The sequence below is a fragment of the Orcinus orca genome, chromosome 2, assembly GCF_937001465.1.
Source record: "Orcinus orca chromosome 2, mOrcOrc1.1, whole genome shotgun sequence".
Taxonomy (NCBI): domain Eukaryota; kingdom Metazoa; phylum Chordata; class Mammalia; order Artiodactyla; family Delphinidae; genus Orcinus; species Orcinus orca.
This window is the reverse complement of record NC_064560.1, coordinates 4,778,394-4,801,975: the sequence shown is the minus strand read 5'-3', so window position 1 is coordinate 4,801,975 and position 23,582 is coordinate 4,778,394. Positions and strand designations below refer to the sequence as shown.

At 41.3% G+C, this 23,582-nt stretch overlaps 1 protein-coding gene across 1 annotated transcript; it reads right to left on the bottom strand.

Annotated features, from left to right (window-relative positions):
* Nucleotides 1-1,571: 1,571 nt before the first annotated feature.
* On the bottom strand, nucleotides 1,572-23,032 carry HACD1 (3-hydroxyacyl-CoA dehydratase 1). Its single transcript, XM_004287005.4, is given in 8 exon segments — nucleotides 1,572-2,531; nucleotides 5,164-5,342; nucleotides 10,327-10,448; nucleotides 13,078-13,166; nucleotides 13,243-13,261; nucleotides 13,448-13,565; nucleotides 22,668-22,860; nucleotides 22,863-23,032. Coding segments are annotated over 8 exon segments (867 nt in total). The 5' UTR covers nucleotides 22,927-23,032; the 3' UTR covers nucleotides 1,572-2,448.
* Between the last annotated feature and the right edge of the window lie 550 nt (nucleotides 23,033-23,582).

Below are 23,582 nucleotides of genomic sequence, written 5' to 3'. Positions count from 1 at the left end.
TGTGCGGGCTTCAGTAGTGTGGCGCACGAGTTTAGCTGCTCCGCGGCATGTGGGATCCTCCTGGACCAGGGCTCGAACCCGTGTCCTCTGCACTGGCAGGCAGATTCTTTAACCACTGCACCACCAGGGAAGCCCTCAAGGTCTATTTGATTCAAGCCTGACTTGCCTACTCAAAGGAACGCTTTTGGGAGATTTTCAAAAGAAAATGTTGTCACAGCAGACAAGTGCAAAGGACTTTCAAATACTCTCTTTTTAAAATGAAACTACCATTTAAGCACTTTATTTTCTACACAAAAGACAGCTTAGAATTTGTTGAAACAAAAGATCCTCAAGATAAACTAAATCTAGGGGCTTCCCTGGTGGCGCAGTGGTTGAGAATCTGCCTGCTAATGCAGAGGACACGGGTTCGAGCCCTGGTCTGGGAGGATCCCACATGCCGCGGAGCAGCTAGGCCCGTGAGCCACAACTACTGAGCCTGCGCCTCTGGAGCCTGTGCTCCGCAACGAGAGGTCATGATAGTGAGAGGCCCGCGCACCGCGATGAAGAGTGGCCCCCGCTTGCCACAACTAGAGAAAGCCCTTGCACAGAAACGAAGACCCAATACAGCAAAAATAAATTAATTAATTAATAAACTCCAACCCCCAACATCTTCTTTAAAAAAAAAAAAGATAAACTAAGTCTAAAGTTTCGGCATGCACTGAGTATATTAATATAGTCCCTGAATAGTTTGACATATTTCATTTTTATTAAAGTTGATCACAATTCCTACTTCAAGATATTCCATCACTTAAGGGAAAAGAAAAGAATTACAGCTGCTGGTAGGGAGTACAAGTTGAATTAATGCAAATTTTAGGAAAAGGATTGAAAATATTTTTCACAAGACAGGCATCTAACAAGATAAATATGTGAGCTTCTTATACTATGTTACCAAAAGGAAAAAGTCCCTGAAAATTTATTCCGTATAAAAATTCAAGATGAAAACGATCAAAGCCATGTAAACGCAGAATGAACATCAGCGTTTTTGAGAATTAGTAACCTAATCCTGCAAAGGAAATATTAAAAATGTAACATAATAAGAGAAATAGCACCTTTTTAAAAATCAAGTTATCTAAAATGTAAGTTTGCAAAACTATTCTGCACTACAAATCTCCACATGAAATCATTTGAAAAGGAGGTAGTAACACAAAACAAGCAATTCTGGAAAGTGTAAAGTTACATGCTGATTGTAAATGCAAAGAATACAGAATAATTAAAGCCAAAATGACACCTACATATCTACAGCAGGCCCAAAGTTCCTTTTCTTTTAAAGTCACACATTTAATGGTGTCTCTAAAACAGGCCAGGAAAGCAGCTTACCTTAATATAAGGGGGAAAATTTTAAGGACATTTTTAAGAATTAAAACATTTTTAGAACTAAAGCATTAGTAGATTATCTTCAGTGTATCTTTCTACTCAACCCGTGAACAGAAGCTTTACCATAAGATTTTTGCTATTCAATGGAATTCAGAATAAAAGGAGTCTATTTCAGATCATACCCTAAAACGTTTTGTTACCTAAGTACCACAAAGGGATTGTCACAAGATGATTTTTTATTAGATGATTCCACGGTATAGAGCAGCCTTTTTCAGCCAGAGTTCTGAATGTAACAGACACAGTGTTACCATCAGATTCAATGTTACTATGTTTTTTTACAAGTGAGGCCAAGTATATATACATTCTTTCTAATCCCTTAAAATTCTTACAATTGAAAAGCTTGACCTTGAGTAGTTAATTCAAATAAAAATAAACTTGCTTAGGAGTATAATTTCAGTGGCCTAAACATATTTCCAAAGAATATTTTCCAACTGTGACACATACTTGAATATTTTGGGCTTTTTATATGACTACTTTATCTAGGTCAAAAGATTTACCATAGCAAACTATGTCTATGTTTCCAAAAATTGTTATTAATCAAAAATGCTACCTTATAACTTAAGAGAAATAGACCTTGGGTTCAAGAAATGCTAATACATTATTAACAGTTATTATAATTCTGTATTTAGTTTCATTTATAAATATCACTGGCAGGCATCATAATATTAAATCATTAAACTAATTTCTAAATATTGATTTCAAAAGCTTTGAACATATGTTGCAAAAAAAATTTAGTAGAACTTATTTTTAGTTTAAAAACTAACAAAAGTTGTTTTTCCAGGTAATACACCCAATTATTTGTTTTTATGATCATCACCTACCCAGGAGTTGATAATAAACACTTGCATAGTTCTTGGAGAAAACGGACCTGGCACAATCTGAAGGCAAATATTGGCAAATACCGCATGTCCCAAGTTATAGTTGAAGAAATAACACAATCCGCGATCTTTCATGAAGCTGTTTATCCTTATTATTAAAACTTGGACTCAAGTAATCCTGGTTATTCTGGAAAAGGCACCTTGTTGTAGGGATCATTTAATCATCCTTTTCGACAATCACCTCTCCGTGAAGCACCTTTCTTCTCTGACGTAACATATGAAAGTAGAGTTGTGGAAACACTTAATTGAAAAAAGAAAACAGAGAAGGTAAGCTATGGTTGGAAATCTTTTATACTTGAAACCTCTTAAACATGGCGGCCTTTGAAAGCAAGCACATCATATACAGTTGCTACTACCCCCTAATATTTACAGGGTTCAGGGTAAGTGTACAAATGGAGGGCCACATACCATATGCCTAAATATTTTAATGCCATCAACTGTCAGTCTCTTCAGCAAACTTAAATATTTTGATAAATCTCTCTTCATAATGACCTGGAAGGCCATGTCTGATTTAGAATTCTATAACTCTTCGGAACACCGCACTGGAACAGTGCTGCACACGGAAAGCTGCCCCACCTGGCCCCTTCTCTCCATTCCATCGGCTGTCCTGTACCATGAGGGGTCTCGTGAACATCTGTGTGGATGTCCAAGGCCGCACAGCCCAGCTGCATCCACCCCCCTCACAAACAGCTGGCCCCTGATCTCAGGGATGTGTACACAGGTAACGGTGCTATAACCCCCAGGAGAACAGACTGGGGAAGAGAGCTACGCAGTCTAGATGCGCGCTCAGTGCCATCTGGGTTGCAAATTCCATGGTCCCGGGTTTCCAGGATGTGATCTGAAGGAAGGGGGTCCTGTGTGGAGTGGTGACCAGCAGTGAGCCAGGACATGGCCCTCTACCTAAAACTGGGCCCAGAGCAAAAGCCCCTCTTGGCTGGGCATAAGGGTGGTCTGGTACACACACACAAATATATATGTATTAGGTCAGTTAGACAAATGGTCATCCACCCTGTCAGATTTGGAGAATGATTTTGAGCCAATTTGAACCAGTACTTTAAGTTATAGGGTAAATGTTGGTGCATGAACAAATTAACATCAGCTACAAACAAGTATACAAATATCTCTGAAAACGATGAACAGAATAGCCAAAACTAATGAACCTAATGACAAAACAAGCTTTGAATATTTTGCTTAGGCAACTGTGGGTAACTACTTCTTGAACTTAGCTCAAATGGAGCCAACATGCACAAAAGATTTTATTTTTTATTTAGGTATCGAACCTTCATTAATGTAACCATCATATTATACCTAAGGGCCTAAATATATTCAGGCCATATAGACTTAAAGCTAACTGACCGATTTTTGCAAATACTTCTATAACATCTTGAGTAGTCTAGTAGAAGTATGGGCTTGAGTTCAAACCTTGATCTTATTCGCTAGCTGAGCGATTTTTAAAGCAATTCATTAACCTCTCTCATCTCTAATGGCCCCATTGATAAACGAGAACTAAAAGGACTTCTTTTGAGCACTAAGTGCTCAAAATGTACTTTTATACTTGTAATTAGCAAAGGATTTAATAAGCAAAGTATAATTAGTTGCTATTACTACTAATACTAATAATCAGGTGGAAAACACCCCCCTGGCTGGCTGATCCTCCAGCAGGTGGGGCTCTCAGGTAACTGACAGCCTCCTAAACTGAGAAGCAGCTACTGGCAAAGGCTGGTCTTCATAGGACACCTGAAAATGCACAGTCACAGGTTACTGGTTTGATGGTTTCAAACCATGATCTCTTGGGCCCTGGGTTTCCACAGAGATGCCTCAGTGGCTGTGAGGAAAAAAAGGCAACCCAAGACCTGAACCTGTAACTATGATAGGACAGGTCTGGCTCTGCTCCAGACCTCCAACATTCACTAGATGTTGCGCAAAGCAGGGGAAGAAACAAGTGTCCTAGGCACACCACCCCCGAGCCCTCCTGAACTGGCCCTGGTGGATAATCGGAGGAGTCAGGCTGAGATGGGAGAAGATGAGGGGAATAAAATCACTATATGACCATCAAGGCAATTTTGATTTTGGAAAAGCTTAAAAGTTGGAGGTCCCAAGGAAGTGGCCAAATTTTACATTCATCCTCTTTAGATGAAATTATTTCATATTGCATCAATGTCGATTTTAGATTCTATAAACATTTCTCATTTCTCTTTCCCCCCGCACTGACCCCAGAGTCTCTAACTTTATTGAGGAGGGCAAACAACAGCTTTGCTTTATCTTCATATTTCCTGCTAGTGATTATCAAAATCTGACCTAAAAATATACCACTTTGTATTTAAATGAAATGACTAGAGTCTCACCAATGCATTGCAACTATTGAAAGGTGAGGAGAAATTAGTGGAAAGACTGAGTTATTCAAAATATTTTAAGAAAAGCAGCTTTTTTATTATTTTCTAGTACACAGGGCAACACACATAAGACTAACAAGTACTCCTGGATGATCTTTCCAAGTATGTGCTTAATGAATAGAAATGACCTTAGATTTTCTTGGATAAAATGTTCATGTTCAGATACATAATTCTAAATGCTTTCAAAGAGTTCACTGCAGGCTTTATCTTTTCTTTAAAAACATAAATCATACTAAGCTTATTTTTAAGTGATTTTGAGAAGGCAATCATTTGTGTGTTAATTTACTTACCTTTTTTTCTCACAACTCACCCTTCAGTTATTTCAAATTATGAATACATGTGGCATTGAACGGAGGTTTTGATGTATTTTTAAGACATTATTTTTCCTTGTTTATTAATCTGGCATCTTATGACATCTTTTGAAAAACTTTGACAGCATATGCTAAATCAAAGTATAATACTAATAGAGACATACTTACATGGTATATACGAGGCCATGGTTATAAGAAGAAAATAATAGTAGTCAAAAGAAACATTGTATTTATTGGGAAGTCTTATTGAGAACATTCCTGTTTTCTTCACATATGGTAAGGCAGCGTATATTGTAAGAAGTTCACCAGCAACTCCAACAGGATATAAGATGATAAAAAAATTATATCTGGAGAAAGAAAAACCTGACAATTATTTTCTAGAATAATTATTGGATTTTATATCATGATTCTTTTGCTACTACTTTATTTAAGCTTAAAAATTCTCCTTTCTATACATACTTATATTAACCTCACGTAACAAGGTTAATTTTTTTTCACTTTAATCATTTGCTTATTAATTTAATTATCATCGCTTTTTTTTCTTATAGTAGTTTCCATTTTAAGTGGCAAGATCTTAATAAAGTAAGAAGTCAACTTACTTTACAGAATTGAAATAACAATAGATTTTAAAGTCAGTGACTGATTGATGCAGTTTTTAAAGTATAATAAAGTATACAAGTATTATAACTATTCTAGTGTATTGTAAAGTAAATGTAAGCATTGTAAGGCATTGTAAAAGTAACTGCTTTGACACCTGGAATCATACTGATTTTTTTTTCCCTGCAGCTAGTCATTTGTTGATCAAATGCTGTGTTTTTAAAAAAGACCAGTTATGATCCTAATTTTATATCTAAATCTTGAAATTGCCAAAGTCGTTGTTTGGAGACATTTGGAAAACGTTTTGTGGTTACTAATTAAAAGAACGACTGTTTTAGAAAACTGATAAAACCACCTGAAGCATCAGTAACTACTAACGAACATACTGCCTAAAACTGTTTTCATGACAAAACAAGGAAGACAGGTCGTTTCCTGAATTTGCACATTAAAGGAATAGTCAGCTTGCTTAAAAGAGAGCTGAGAGAGTTCTAGTCAAAATCCAAGTCACAGTTTGTTCGTTTGCATTGCGGAGCATCCTCCGACACAGAGCGGGGCCAGCATCACTTCCACCTACAGTTAGAGGAACACCGCACAAGTGTCCACTAGTGGACCCGCAGGACAGCCTCAAGCGCCCAAGGTAATGACATTTCTTAAGAGTTTCCTTATTCCTATGTGCCAAGGATATGCAAGGACAAGAGAGGACAGAGGGGGGCAGAATTATTTGCCAAAATAGATGAACTGGTAAAGAAAGAAAATGATCCTTCTACTGTCCCTCTGTGTCCCCTCCTTGCCTTGTGCATGCCGCCTGCTTCCTCACCAGCCTGGTGTAGTTATGTGTGTATTATTTAAATCAATTTTTTCCAACCTCGATTTCCTACCTCAATTTAAAAGTACATAACTGAGCATTTTATATTCCCTTCTTAAGTAAGACATTCAAACCTCTTAAATTTTTTTTTTAACTTTATGTGACTTTCAGATAATTTTTTGGGGGGTAAGATTGTTCTTTATTTTATTTTATTTTATTTTATTTTAATTTTTTTTTTGCGGTACGAGGGCCTCTCACTGTTGTGGCCTCTCCCGTTGCGGAGCACAGGCTCCGGACGCGCAGGCTCAGCGGCCATGGCTCATGGGCCCAGCCGCTCCGCGGCACGTGTGATCCTCCCGGACCGGGGCACAAACCCGTGTCCCCTGAATCAGCAGGCGGACTCCCAACCACTGCACCACCAGGGAAGCCCAAGATTGTTCTTTAACTGAAAAAATATCACACTAAGTATAAACTAGGTTAAAGCCTTAAAGACGTGATTATTTTTAATGAAATGGGAAAAAATTCCACAATTTATTTGACTTTACTTGCACTTTGAAAAGGCTCTATGTCACCAACTCTCTAAGTTCTGATGGCAGCATGACAGATTTAACTACTTATTCAGAAAGAGACGTGATGTTTCCTTACAGATTCCCAATTGTCATCAAAAATTTTCTGAAGGGACTGCATTTTTGAAATTAAAATGGAAATCAATATGAAAACATAACATTATGCATTTATCTATTCAGTGGGTTTTTCTAGGAACATGTCTGGCAGATAAATAGAATCAAAGTATATTCAAACCATCACAGCAGGGCAACTCTATAAATAAGAAGCCATTTTTAAGCTTTACTTGAGAATAGCTTCAACACTGGAACATAAATATAAATGTTATTTTAGGTTATTTAATGGGGTTGGCAAATACACAGCTGGTTGGGATCTTTAAGATTCTTGACATGAAACATAATTATTCACGATTATGTTTAACTGACGTGATGTGTTATGTTAACATGTGCATTTCAAAGTTGAAAGATTTTATAGTAACCTGTTTAACATTAAGGCAATTGACAAAGGATTTCTAACAGCAAATTTAAACATGCAATGGTAGAGTTTGGAACTTTTCCAGAAATTCAAGACATGCAAATGCATTCTAAATGGTGGGCAAAGCATTAGAGACCATTATCTCCCGCAAACAAATTTTATAAATACAGCAAATAAAAAGAGACCATATTATGAATTAGTATTTTCAAAGGTGCTAGAAGTCTGAAAGACGGAGGTCATTCAAAATGGCATGAGATGCATTCTGGGATTAGAATCCAGCTACATTCCAAACTGCCAATTTTGCCAAACGCTTATAAATGGTAGAGCAACCTTCTTATGACAGACGAAACGTTTAAGCTCCAACTATAATTTTGAAGTATTTTGTCATATTCAAAATGGTAAGCCACAAATATCTAAAAAAGAGCTAGAGAATATAAAAACGTTTGAAAGGGTATATAGTATAATTAAGAGTGATAATCCTTTGTAGGGGGAATATAGACAATTTAAAAGGTTTTTATTCTTTTAGGTTATTTATATATACTAATTTATTATATTTAAACATATATAATATGAGTTATTTAAAAAGGAGTAATTAATAAAAAATGTTAGGCCTTTTGTATAAGGGGAGCAAAAACAAGTCTGACACTAGTTTTGAATTACCTTCATAAGCTAGCTATGGATTAATACAAATATCAGAGTTTTAAAAAATAATGGAAATATGGATATTACATTGTTTTTAATATCACAAAGCAGTATTTATAGCATCAGAAAACTGGGAATAATCTAAATTCTAGCAATATAGAACTGAGTCAGTCATACTATGGAATATTATGCAGCATTAAGAGTTAGAGAGCTAGATCTAAATGGATCTGTACTGACTTAAAAAAAGATCTCCAACATATAAACAAAAATCAAGTATCGTATCCTATTTATTTATTTATTTATTTATTTTAAAGAAGATGTTGGGGGTAGGAGTTTATTAATTTATTTATTTTTGCTGTTGTTGGGTCTTTGTTTCTGTGCGAGGGCTTTCTCTAGTTGTGGCAAGCGGGAGCCATTCTTCATCGCGGTGCGCGGGCCTCTCACTATCGCGGCCTCTCTTGTTGCGGAGCACAGGCTCCAGACGCGCAGGCTCAGTAGTTGTGGCTCACGGGCGTAGTTGCTCCGCGGCATGTGGGATCCTCCCAGACCAGGGCTCGAACCCATGTCCCCTGCATTAGCAGGCAGATTCTCAACCACTGCGCCACCAGGGAAGCCCCTATTTATGTTTTTAAAAACTCACATCTGTGTGTTCACATTGCTGTTATTAAGAAAAAGTCTGATGGTAAACTCCCAACTTTCTCTCTCCAAGGAAAGGGAGTGGGGCTCACGTAGGAGTACAAACAGGAACTTTCCACGTTTATTCTATATACTAAAACTATTTGAGAGTTTTTCACAATGAAAGCATATTACTTTTGTAGCTTAATAAAAATTTTAACGAATGAAAATACTGTCATATTCTTGTATTCTACCTATGTGGGATACCTATCTATCTATCTCCCTATCTTATCTATCTATCTTATCTACCGTATCTATCTATCTAATTTACCTATCTACATAGACATATATGGGATAGACGTTTCTTAACCCAACTGCTCCCCTGCATTTCTTACCACCTGGCATTTCTCACACCTGTTAGTTGTTGTATTTTCTGTCCCTTCCATCTTGAGAGGACAGAGATTTTGTTGCACTCACACCTGCACCTCAGGTATGCAGTAGGTACACAGCATATGTTATTGTTATTATTGTTATTTCAACTCTAAGTGCAACATGGAGAATGAAATGAACAAATCTATGCTGGTTTGTGATTTGTTCTCCAAAGTGCACAAATAATAAGTTGTTTTTATAATAACTTTGTAAAATACCAGCTGCTCAAAGAACGCATACTTTAAAAAGGACGGAACATCTTCTGCTTTAAAAACTGTTGCTTTGGGAGGGCTATGTTTAGAACCCTTGAAATACAAATTTTGTCCTCATAAGAAACAATACAATTTCAAATAAGGGTGACTTTTTTGTTTGTTTGTTTGTTGTTGTTCTGGCCGTGCCATGCAGCATGTAGGATCTTAGTTCCCCGAGTTCCCTGACTGGGGATCAAACCCGTGCCCCCTGCAATGGAAGCAAGGAGTCTTAACCACTGGACCGCCAGGGAAGTCTCTAAGGGTGACTTTTTTAAAATGTCTGTCTCTGCTACTTTATACACACACAAAAAAGTTGACATTGTACATATAAGATACTAAAACTTGTGGATACTAGGTGGAATATTAAAGTAATTTAAATCAATAACTGATGTAAGGGCCACTTTTAGCAATTACAAGAACAGTATGTATTTAATTCAATGTCGTGTTAAAATAATGTCTAGGCACTGGAAGTTTCAAATAATTTCTTTAATATGTATTTTGTTACTAAAGCTTGCCTATTTTAAAAGTTTATTTTTAGTGTTTTAGCTTATTTTCCTAACTTTGTTTTGTAGAATAAAAACCTTGTGAGTTGTCAAAAAAAAAATTTAAGTCAATCAAACAAAATGCCATATTTTTGGCCAAGAGCTGATTTAATGTAATTCCAAAGATGTATATCTTGCTTTCAAGGAAAAATGAATGACCGACTCAGAGGCTAAGGACACTAACGTAGTTTGTCTGGCATTGCTTTCACTCAAGATATATGTTAATATGATTGTTGCCTGGTCATTAAATTAAGCCTTTAGAATGCAAGGTATAACACTGCTGATTTCAAAAACAGCAGCCTCCTGGCAACACAGGGCTAAGACACACATTTTAAATCTCTGTGTTAGCTCAGCACACAAAACACGCATGCGCAGGACCGAGAGCAACTAAACTGCAAGACATCGTCGCCACCTGGCCCATTTAACGAAGTATGGCAAGTGGTCGAGAAGACTGAATGTGTAGAAGGAATAGCGAGTGATCTCTGTCACCGTCCATGCGACCAGAAAAAGCACCACACTCTCCTCATTCTGGATCTGCAGAATTACAGAGAAAACCACAGCGTTGTTTAACCTTGAACTTCTTTCTCCACGAAGATATTTTCTGTTTATTATTTGGTACGTGCCTTTTATTATAACGGAGAGCTAGGGTTAGACAGATGCAATACAGAAAACGCAATGCAGTCACCATTAATAAGTCTTTACAAACACGCGATTTAAATGTGCTCTAAGCACAGGAATGGTCAAATTTCTATTGGGTTCTCTGTCTCATCCTTCACTCCAGCCAATAACTCAACCATCCCAGGACAACATCAGCCCCTCAAAACCAGTATTGGAACAATCTGACCCTCGGACTTTCTGTTGGTCGTCAAATCACACCCATCCTACTGCAGCACTAACTCCCGAATCTGCCCACTCACTGCAGCCCTGCTACCACGGTGTCAATTTAGGACCTGATCACCTCTCATGCAGAATGCTGTCACAGCCCCCTATGCAGTGTCCACTTCAGAGGTGGACGTTTTCTCTTAAAAGCAAAACACAGAAGCAAACCAATAGAAACAAAATTGGAAGGTGCTAGTCCCGGGATTTAAAAGCTTCATGGCTTCCCCACTGCTTAACAGGAGGAAAGGGTAAAACCCTCCCACCTGAGCATGATGTTCAAGGATCTTTACAGCTGGAGCTCAGAAATCTTGACTTCTTGTGCAAGGACTCAACCCCACCCCCAGCTCTCTCTGGGGACACAAAACTTTGTATTATTTCCAGAATATGCTCTGAATGTGTCTTAACACACGCCATTCCCTCTAATTATCAATAGAATGCTCCTCCCTTTTCATTTTTAATAAATTTATTTATTTATTTTTGGCTGTGTTGGGTCTTCGTTGCAGTGCGCAGGCTTCTCATCGCGGTGGCCTCTCTTGTTGCAGAGCACGGGCTCTAGGTGCGTGGGCTTCAGTAGTTGTGGCCCGCGGGCTCTAGAGCGCAGGCTCAGTAGTTGTGGCTCGTGGGCTCTAGAGTGCAGGCTCAGTAGTTGTGGCCCGCGGGCTCAGTAGTTGTGGCCTGCGGGCTCCAGAGCGCAGGCTCAGTAGTTGTGGCGCACGGGCTTAGTTGCTCCGCGGCATGTGGGATCTTCCCAGACCAGGGCTCGAACCCGTGTCCCCTGCATTGGCAGGTGGATTCTTAACCACTGCGCCACCAGGGAAGTCCCTGAATGCTCCTCCCTTTATCAATACTTCCCATGGAAAACGCTTTCTCACCTTTAAGATCCAGCTAACCACCACGGCCTCTGGAAAACTTGTCCCAAACCCCTTCCTCTCACCCTGAGCAGTTATGTGCTCCCCTTCCTTGTTCTCACAGTACTGTGTTCATATCTGTATTATAACACTTGCCAATTTCTATCAGGATTTGTCTGCCAAACGCTTGTATATCTACAGCACTCAGCTGATACACTCCTTCCTCGGGGAAGCCTTCCTTCACTCCCTAAGTCAGGCCAAGTCTGCTGGTTACTGCAATCCACACTGGCCTCTTGTTTCAAAGCACTAACACTAGTAAAATCAAACAATTATTTCTGCAACAACTTGTGCACCATCTCTCCCAATTCCAGGCTCCATGAGGTGGGAACCATACGTGTATTGTAAATAGCCAGATTCCCGGCACAGCGTCAGGAACAGAATAGGCGCGTAATTCATACTTGTTGAATGACTCAACATCTGTAGGGCTGCCCCCTACTCCCCGATGGTCAGTACCCCTGACAGCTGAGACTGACTTATTCATTTCTGTAAATCCCGAAGTAAGCACAGTGCCAGGGGTATAGAATGCACTCAATACATGCTGGTTGAATTAATTAAAGATGGGTGGAAAGATGCCCATGAGATACCACTGTTGGAGAAGATTAAATAGTAAAACCAAGGAAGAGATTTTCTGTAATATAAAAAAGAGGCGAAAGGGATAAATTGGAAGACTGGGATGGACACATACATACCACTATATATAAAATAGATAACTAATAAGGATCTACTGTATAGCACAGGGAACTCTACCCAATACTCTGTAATGGCCTATATGGGAAAAGAATCTTTAAAAAAAAGAGTGGATAGGGACTTCCCTGCTGGTGCAGTGGTTAGGAATCGCCTGCCAATGCAGGGGACACGGGTTGCAGCCCTGGTCCGGGAAGATTCCACATGCCACGAAGCAACTAAGCCCATGCGCCACAACTACTGAGCCTGCGCTCTAGCGCCTGCGAGCCACAACTACTGAGCCCGTGCGCCACAACTACTGAAGCCTGCGCTTCTAGAGCCTGTGCTCCGTAACAAGAGAAGCCACCGCAATGAGAAGCCCGTGCACCGCAACAAAGAGTAGCCCCCACTCGCTGCAACTAGAGAAAGCCCGCGCGCAGCAACGAAGACCCAACGCAGCCTAAAATAAAAAAAAATTTTTTAATTGGAAAACCCCAATTTATATGGCTATAAAAATGCCAATTTTTGGTTTTGCTGGTGTTTCAAAGCCATTCTACGAACGCACTAAGTCAATGTACAATCACACTTACATCCAAACCCAACCTTTCTTTGGCCAAGGGTTCTGCTTCCTGAAATACAGTTAACACTTTGGATTCCTATTAATAAGAAAGCTTTCCCGCAGGCTCAAGTAGACGAAGTGCTGTGTCACTTACTGGTTTTATACTGTGAGTAATGAGCCACACCATAAAGATTCTTGAACTCACTTGGACCCCAGCCACAAGCACAGAAGTAGGCACAATTCCTTAAAGAAAAAAACAAGTCAACCACTGCCCGAAACGCAATCTATGCCAAACATAAAAGTTAAATCGAAAACTCACCAATTAAACAGTGGACTATCTGTAAGCAAACACACAAAAAATCACATGTCAATAGCATACAACATAAAATAAATTCCTGTCATCGTTGGTTTTAAATGCATCTGTAGGGAGTAAATAATCAGCAAAATAAGACTAATTTTGCTCCACTGATATATTTTCAAATAAATATGGCAGTGATAGATAAACAGCGTCGTTGAAAACTTACCTCAAGCAAGGCAAATGTCTGGAAAAATTTAAGTGTCTTCTGAATACTTCTATATAAACCTTTGTGTGTTCCTTTTTCCATATAAAAACGTACCATGGCAATAGCTAGTACCAGCCACCTAGAGAAAGTAAAAGCATTTTATAAAATTCTGTCACAACGAATTCCACTGCATCCTGTAAGGAAATGTCATAATTTATACAGTAATAACATGTATGTGTTATTATGCTCTCAGTTCATTATTCTATTTTAAAAACCCATAGGAAGAAATGACAAACATCGTTTTTACATCGACTCTTCAAGGGAATAAAGAGAACATATTCGAGATCAACTACATACAAATGTCAAACACTGTGCATTGCATTTTTGGTCTCAGCACATAAACTGACGGACTGAAGGAATAGGTTTCTGTACCAAAAATGAAGTTATTATAAAGCATTTAATAATTATATAAAAATTTGAGGTAAAAAGCTGTGTGTGTATAAATATGTATTTTATACAAATATATAGTATATATTTATATGTAATTATAGGTAAAAACCTTGAATGAGAATCATTAATTAACACTTTTATCATTTTCTCTAAATAAAAACAATTGTGGTACCACAGAAGGGACACATATAGAAGGTCAGACATAAGCCTGCTTTTAAACAGTGTGTTTTAAAACTAGTGGTTACCAAGGGGGAGAGAGCAGGGGGGAGGGGCAAGACAGGAGCAGGGGGTTAAGAGATACAAACTAATATGTATAAAATCAATAAGCAACTAGGATATATTGTACAGCACAGGGAAATATAGCCATTGTTTCCTAATAACTTCAAATAGAGTATATTCTACAAAAATACTGAATCTCTATGTTGCACACCTGAATCGACTATACTTCAACTGAAAAAAAGTTTGTTTTCGAAAAAGAAAAAATACATATGTCCCCTCCCCCCTTTTAACTTACACTTGGACATTAAATATAGTTGCTGTGAATTAATGGCACTTAGAAACACAAGCTACACCTGTGGAGACCAGCTTTGTCACCCGGGTACTCAATCTCCAAGAGTCACTGATGAGAGGTAATGTTTTTTTCCAGTTTCCTTTGCAATTACAAAAGCACTTTGAAGTTTAAAAAAGTTGTGTCACCTGTAACTTTTAAAACTCCTTAATAATACACCCATGGAAATGAATAGCTACCCCAGGCTTTTGAAAACAGTCATCTCCAAAGTGTCTAGTTAAATGGATTTATGAACTATAAAATTTATAATAATTTTATACAGTTTTAACTTTTTAATTAAAGAGAACTCAATAAAATAGACAAATGGCTTAAAGGTGCCTGCAAAGAAACAAGCGACTGAGTGGGGGTGAAAATGCAGACTCAATCAAACAGCAAGAAAACAGCAGAGAGGCACTCAGCCCCGGGAATCTCTTCTCCTCAGCACACCATGAGGTTAAAAACAATGACCTTTAGTGAGATATGACAAGGAATCAGGCAAGTGCCGGAAACTACCACAAAGACCTTTGAAATGTAGAAGTATTAAGGATAATAACAACAATGATAATGATAGGTACACTTTCAGAGTGCTTTCAATGTTCCAGACACTGTCTTATATGCATATTTAATATATTAATATTTCTTCCTCACAATAACCCCATGAGGTAGCGACTACTACTATCCTATTTCACTGCTGTGGAAATAGGCAGAAAGGGCCCTATAGCCAGTCAGCTGGGACCTCAACTCACCACTCATCTCACAGTCTACGCTCTTGAACTACTCTGCTGTACTGGTCTGGCTCTAAGCATATACTGTGCCTTGGGATATTAGCTAATCATAATAATTCATGTATTTAAATTATAAGTAATTTTTAAAGTTATACAGAATGTTATGCTCAAATATTTTAACTGATAGTAGTAAGCTATCAAGAAAGTTTGAAAGCCACTGTTTTATACGAAACAATCACCATGCAGAGATATCTTGCGACTTACCCTAAGGCTCAGAGTAAGTAAGTTAATGCTGGAGGTCTCCTAACCCTCACTGCTCTTCCCTTCCTACTGCACCATGGCTTTTACTGGATTCACCTCACAGTTGCATCCCGCATTAGAGCCAACACTCAACCCTGTGCTGGGATAATCTGAGTGTGCTAATCTGGATAATGTTTTAGGTACCTTCCAGGTTTAAAATGTTCTGATTTCATTATCCTCAATTCCAAGTCCTTACACTACTTCTAACAAGAAAACAAAAAGTTTAATGTTTCATTCACATTTTCCCATATACTTGTCTTTTCTTTTAGACAAATCCAAATCAGATTTTTACCAAAGACCGATTTAAGAGGTAACTGTTAACCTACCAAAGAATTCATCAAAAGATTAATTTAGATGGCAAGTTTTCTACATTTTTAAAGGCATGATATAAAAATCCATGCATTTTAACAGTATAACAAATTTTACTGTTTTCCCATAGGTGGCAGTATTGCACCAACTAGTACAGTATAACAATATCCCCACTCACCTGTTGGAAATAAAAGAAATTAACACTCTGGGGTTAGAAAGGACCATGGAACTATCCATACTAACCTCTCATCTGTTTTTTGGTAAATATGGCCAGGAACTCATCTGAACTAACCCGTGCTCACTTCCTAAGCCCCCCCCCACCCAATCACAAAGGGTGAGATTCAAAGTCTCTCTTGAGGGCCCTACATTCAGCTAACGTTGGGCTTCCTATATCCGTCAGTTTAGTAACTGTAATTTTAAAAATTTCCCAAAGCAACAGGAGTGTCTACAATTAGGAATTCTGTTTTGGACAGTTTTTTAAAAAAAAATATGCCAGACCTAATGATTGCCTAAATATGAACCCAAATAGACACTATCAGTCCTTGACAAAACACTCTTTGGAAAATATAAACATGTGTTCCGCATGTAGGTTTCTCACTTGCTTAATTCATTTATTCATTCATTCATCTTCAGGATCAATACAGGACAGGTACTGTGCTAGGTGCTGGGGAATTAGGGATAAACAGGACATAGTTCTGGCCTCAAGGAAATCTTAAGTTACTAAGTGGAGACAGAACACTGCAGCAACGAAAGAGATGTGGCATAACTTCCTAAACACCTTCTAACACTCACTAAATGCCTTCTTCTCATGCCACTATGGCTACAATTACCCTGAAAAATCTTACTGAAGGTGGAGCTCTTCTAGCTGCCTTCTGGGGCTTCTTTTTCTCCTCAGATTTCTTGGAGACCACCTGCTTTTTGAAGAACTTGGTTATCTACACCTATACTTTTTTTTCTTAATTTCAACACCGCTTTAAAAATTTTTTTACAACTTCAAACATATACAAAGGTATAGAGAATGAGTGGTACGATAAACCCCCATTTGCCCACTGCCCTGCTTCAACCAGTATCATCTTATTAACAGTCTTGTTTCATCCAAACCTCTATTCACTTCTTTCCCCACAAGGCTTCCTCCCTGATTATTGTGAATCAAATCTCATACATCCTATAATATGATTCATAAATGCTTAATTATGTATCTCTAAAAGGTTTATTTTTCATAAACATAACCAAAACACCACTACCCCATGTGAAGAATTGAACAATAACTTCTTCAATCACAAAACTTAGAGTCAAGATACAAATGTCCTTAACTGTCTCATAATTTTTTTAAATCATGATTGAAATAAGATTCATACATTGCAATTAGTTGCTGTGTGTTTTATGACTCTTTTAAATCTATAGGTTTCACCTCCTTCCATCCATCCTCATCTCTCCTCCCCTCTTTCTCGTGAAATTTATCTGTTGAAGACCCTGAGTGGTTCCTGCAGAGTTACCCGTGGTCTGGGTTTTGCTAACTGGATACCCCCATGTCATTTATTATGTTCTTCTGGCCTCCGTATTTCCTGTGAGTGCGTAGTTAGTTCTAAAGGATTGATCAGACAGATTCACGTTCAAGGTTAATTTCTCCGTTGTGTTGCGTACTTCCCCAGGGAGCCCAAAATTTCTGGCTGTCCCTCTTCGTTGTGATGTTAGCACCGATGGTCATTATCCACATCCATTATTTCGGCAGTTACTGAGAAATGATGATGTTCTGATTTTATCGCGTCTTTTTTTTTTTTTTTGCGGTACGCGGGCCTCTCACTGTTGTGGCCTCTCACAGGCTCTGGACGCGCAGGCTCAGCGGCCATGGCTCACGGGCCCGGCCACTGCGCGGCATGTGGGATCTTCCCGGACCGGGGCACGAACCCGTGTCCCCTGCATCGGCAGGCGGACTCTCAACCACTGCGCCACCAGGGAAGCCCCGGAGATGATCTTTGACGTTCATACAATCCATACTTCTGTGTGGTGTTCACTGACAACTCTAAACTTCCTTTCCTAGACGACATGCAGACTCGTTTAGTAGCCAACATGTGTTTCAATTTATCACACATAAGGCTCTCATGCCAACAGAGTTAAGCTGAAAGGTTCATAAAAGAAAAAAGCCAGATAAACTGGACTTCGGTAAGATGAGGACCTTCTGCTCTTTGGGAGACATTGTGAAGAGAATGAAAAAGCAAGCCATACCTGATAGAAAATATTTACAAATCGCATATCTGATAAAGAGCTTGTATCCAGACTATATAAAGAACTTTCAAAATTCAACAGCTGAAAATCAAACAACAAACCCATAAAACATGGGCAAAAGATTTAAACAGACCCTATACCAAAAAAACGTACACAACTGGTAAGTAAACCCATGAAGATGCTCAGGGTCATTAGTCACTAGGGAAATGCAAATTAAAATCACAGTAACACAATACACCACTTAGAAGGTATAAAATTAGGACGACTGACCACACCAAGTGCCGATGAGGATATGTGGCAACCAGAAAGCTCATTCACTGCCCGTGGGGATGTACTGTACAACCACTCTGAAAAAAGTTTGGCAGTTTTATAAGAAATCAGCAATGTGACTACCCTAGGACCCAGCCATTCTACTCATAGGTATTTACCCAAGGACAATGAAAGCGTGTGTCCACACAAGACTTGCATACAGATGCTCACGTCATCTGTCATAGCCCCAAACTGCAAAGAACCCAAACGTCCATCCACGGATGAAGGATAAACAAGTTGTGGTAGGTTCATACATGGATCCACCTACCTCAGGAATAAAATATATGTCTGTTACTCAACACTTCAAGAAATGTACGTGCCTGAACCTTGGGTCTGGTGCTCTGCTAATGCAGACTACGTACACTGTGAGGATATCTTAAATAGTTTCCTTCTGCATGACGTGCATCTTTAAATTCACCACTAGGGGTAGGAATTATCCTTTCTAAACACCCACTGTGTGTCCAGCACCCTGCCGACCACTTCATATCCACTATTTCTTAATTCCTTGTAATAACCTAGCAAAGTAGTTGCTTTGCTACCCTGACCGATGAGAAAACCCAGGGTCAGAGAGGTTATGGAACTTACCTAAGGTCACCCAGCTAAAAAGGAGTGAAAACATAACCTTCAATGAACACCTTCCTGTACTGTTCACAGGTTAAAATCCAAACGTGTTAGCGAGGCATGTAAGGCCTGTGCAGTGGGCCAGGCTACCTTCCTTTCCCAGCCTACATTGCAGGCCCGCTTGCTGTCACCCCAACCGTACGTCAGCATGAGTTGTTCCCTACCTCCTGCTCTTTCCTCATCCCCGCCGCTCAGCTGGAATGCGATGGTCCCCCTCCCCCGCCCAAAGCTTTCTCTGATCCTCCCTACCTGTCTGACTTGACACCTCTGCGGAACACTTACTTCATCCTGTCTTTTATTGCAATCTACAAATGCCCCAGGTAGCACTTCTACAAGGACAGGGCCCAAAATATTTAGCTTTTGTCTCTCGCTTGACCTAGGATAATGCACTAACACATGTGGACTTCAAAAGTGTTTGTAGCAAAGCAAAAGAATTAAAAGAGAGAAAGAAAGAGAGAGAGAGAGAGAGAAACGCTCACTTTCCTAGTCAAGCATCTGTTGTGAGCAAGTACAACAATAATCCTCACATCCTTTAAATTACATTATTACTTAATTAAATTAATTACATCCTGTAGTTCTACTCCAGGAATTCATCCTAAACAACTAATTCAAGAGAAACAAATTAAAGTAAAACATCATTAGAGGCAGGATTTAGTCCATTACTGTACCTTAACTCTATTGCCTCTTATGTAACCATGAAAGAGTGTAATTATGAAAACTATGTAGAAATATTTGGTGAAACAGTGAGTGAAAACAGAATATCCTACACAGCAGATACTGTAACTACAATACCCTATAATGTGCATTCATTCACTCAACAAATATTTCTTGAGTGCTTCACGGAGCTGACACTGTTACAGGACGACGCAGACAATAAGCAACAGAACCAATCAGTAGAATTCATTGTACAGTTATACGGTAATAAGTACGATAGAGAAAAATTAAGCAGGCAAGGGGGATAAGGAGTGTCTGTGTGCGGTTTTTGCTATTTGAATGAAGATAGCCATGAAGGCCTCCCTGAGAATGGAGATTTGAGTAAAAATCTGAAGGAAGTAACTCACGTGAGCGATAACAAGGAGAAATGAAAGGCCATGCTAAGCTTATAGAATTAGGCAAGTTCTTTTCTACATTTATGTAAAATTTTAATTCTTAAATATTATTTTGATTGTTTTCAAGACGATTACAAAAAAATTAATAAACCATCCAAAGCTCTGCTAAAAGAGAAAAACAGAACAAGCAAATGAACAAAAGAACCTTTGCATTAGCAGATATAAACCAGTATATAGAGAGGATGGATAAACAACAGGGTCCCTCTGCCCCAACCCTCCAATTAAATCGGGAGGCTTTCTTGCATCTCATGCCTATTTCCAGAATTAATCTCACTTGGAATATCTACCCTCTACATATGCAAATCCTATCCCTTCTTCAAATCTCAACACCTTTAGAAAGCCTCCAAAGAGTTAATTATATGGATTATTCCATTTCTGTTCCCCTTGCCTTTTTTTTTTTTTACATCTTTATTGGAGTATAATTGCTTTACAATGGTGTGTTAGTTTCTGCTGTATAACAAAGTGAATCAGTTATACATATACATATGTTCCCATATCTCTTCCCTCTTGCGTCTCCCTCCCTCCCACCCTCCCTATCCCACCCCTTGGCAAGGGACCTTCTCAACATAGGCAGGGAGACAAACAACTTTCGGGGAAGCAGTAATTTGCTGAGCCAGGGAGGAAGGTTAGGAATGAAGTGTGAGAACACAGCTGAGAGCACATTTAATTATACTTCAGGTCGGGTAAGAGACCCAGAAAACTTCAGAGGCGGCTTGGCTAGAAGTCACAGCAGAAACATGGGGATTATTACCCAAAGAATGAGCAGCCTGAGCGAAGACGGAGAGAGCCATGAAAACAAAACTGCATGGTGTTTGAGCGCATAGTTAGTTACAGTAGACTTCAAAAGCAATAAAACTGGAAAGAGGAAATCAGGGAGATATTGCAAAGGGCCTTGAACGACAGACAGCCTAAATCCCTTCCACAACAGTGGAGGCAAAGCGGGGTGGGGGGGGTCACCGAAGGCTTTAAACTGGAGTTATGCATTGACTTTCATTTTTTGAAAAGGTACCTCGGCCTTCAAAAGGGAGAGTGGCCTGGAAAGGAAAGGCACAAGACCAGTTAAACGGTGGGGACTTCCCTGGTGGCGCAGTGGTTGAGAGTCCACCTGCCGATGCAGGGGACATGGGTTCGTGCCCCGGTCCGGGAAGATCCCACATGCCGCGGAGCGGCTGGGCCCGTGAGCCATGGCCGCTGAGCCTGCGCGTCCGGAGCCTGTGCTCAGCAACGGGAGAGGCCACAACAGTGAGAGGCCCGCGTACCGCAAAAAAAAAAAAAAAAATGGTGGGCGTCCCCAAAGTGTTTATTAACTGGATGAGACTAGCACAGAGGACAGAGGATCTTTTCAGCCTCCAGGGTATCTAAAGGCTGCAGCACACAGTGGGTACTCCATTGTTCTCCAGTAGCTTTGACTCTATTAGTTTTCCCTTTCAAGATCATAAAATTTAGTGAAGTGGAAACAAGTAGCACGGCTCTGGATTCAGACTGTGCCGAAATCCAAGTCTGACACTTGCTGGTTTGGGGAACTTGAGCAAGTGACTTCACCTATTAGTGCCTCGGTTTTCTAGTCTATCAAATGTAATATCATGCACCCCTCGCAGGACTGCAGAGGACCAGAAATGACATACTACACCTAGAGTGACTGACACAGTGCCTAGCGCACAGTGAATTCTCCATAGATACCAATATTTTCATTAACTGTATTTGGTATTAAGCACATAATAAGTACTCAGTACTGTGTCAAATCATTTATTAAATCTTTATTAATCACATTTTTCTATAAGCCCTAGAGAAAGTTAAAGGTATTAAACGTTTCCCCAGATTTGTATAGATTAATAATACTTCATGTGATAACGGGAAAATAACTTTTTTAAACGGCAACGCCATTGAGAAACGCAAGAGCATTTTCCCAGCCGGTTTTGAAAAGCGGTCGACACAAGTCACTGTGACAGCTCTTTGCAGAGAGACAGTCATTGTGTAACCTTAACTTGTAAGTCGTACTCAAAGCCACAAATAAAAGTACGGGGTATCAGTCATGGAGCCAACAAGATGCTGGACACGAGTGCTATGCTCCGATCCGGCAGGGTTTTTAGAAAACCGTCCCAAGTAAGAAGCTCTCGGGAGCACTATTACTTAAAAAACAAAACAAAACAACAGCAAAAAACCCCGTAGCGACACGAACAGTTAGGAACACTCTGCCCAACCATCGGCGGCACGAGGACGCACGTCTGGGCCCCCGGCCAGACGGCTCCGGGCTCCGGGGTGGCGGGACCCCGGCGTTTCTCCAGCTGCAGCAGCAGCGGCGCCCGCGGCGGCCGGGCCGGAGCCGCCTCCCCGGCGGGGCGGCCCCGCATTCCTGCCCGGGTCTATACTTAACCTCCGGCCCGCGCCCCGCGGCCGCAGCGCACGCCGTGCACCGTATTAGGCAATGCCCCGCGAGCAGGGCCCCGGCGCCCCTGGCCCCCCCGACCACGCTCCATTCAAGCCCGGCGGCGGCTGCAACGCCCCTCCCCCACGGCCACCGCGCCGCGCGCCGCCCCCGCGCCGCGACCACCCCGCCTCCGGGCGCGCCCCCCGGCCCGCCGGCGCCCGGAGCGCGGAACGCCAAGGGGCGGCGGCGCGAGGAGGGCCCCTCGGGGCGCACGTACCCCGCGGTCATGGCGATGTTGTAGAAGGTGAGCCAAGCGGTGGCCAGCAAGCCCCGGCGCCTCCTCTTGCCCGCGGCCTCCCTCTCCTCGCTGGCCTCCGAGGCGCCGCCGTTGGTGCCGTCCTCCTCGCTGGACGCCATGGTGGCCGCGCAGCCGGGGGACGTGGACGAGAGGGGCAGGGGAGCGGGAGGGGTCCGGCCGAGCGCGCCGCTGAAGCGCCGCCGCCCGCTGCCGCCGCCGCCTCCGTCAGGCGCCCCATGTGCTGCGCGCAGAAGCCTCGGCGCCGCCAGCCCGGCCGCCCGCAGGGGGAGGAGAGGGCGTCCCGGGCCACCGCCCCGCCCCCGGCGCGCGGGAGCGCGCGCCGCGCGGGGACCCGGCCGCCGGTCCTGGGCGAGGGGGCGCGCGGGGGTCCCTGGAGCCCCTGGGTGCGAGCTCAAGCTCTGCTCTCGGGGAAACCCATCCGCCTCGCCAGCTGGGGGAGCCTCCTCTTGGAGACAGCCCGGGCGTCTTGGCGCAGACTACGGGCGCCTTGCTAGTTAGTGCCTTGAGCCGAAACGCACCTGGACTTGGCGTGGCCCTGCCCCGCCCAGACTTCTGTAAGATTGTTTCTGGAGGTGGAGAGAGGCCGTGGGATCCTCCCGCCAAAGACTCATTCTTCAGAGCTTCTGGGGAGGAAGCGCCAACTTTTCACACTGTTTCACTTTTCCCAGCCGGCGGAGCAGGCATGGGGCGGGGGGTGGAATAGGAGTGCCCCACCTGCGTGGATTCCACTGGAGCCAGTGTTCTGTGGGCGTTCATTGCACTGCAGCGCGGGATGCTGGATGTTAGAGGGAAACTGGAGGAAATAGGACGTGACAAGATACCAAAGGAGAAAAGTTTGCGCAGACAGAGGCAACCTACGGGTGGAAAGCTAGC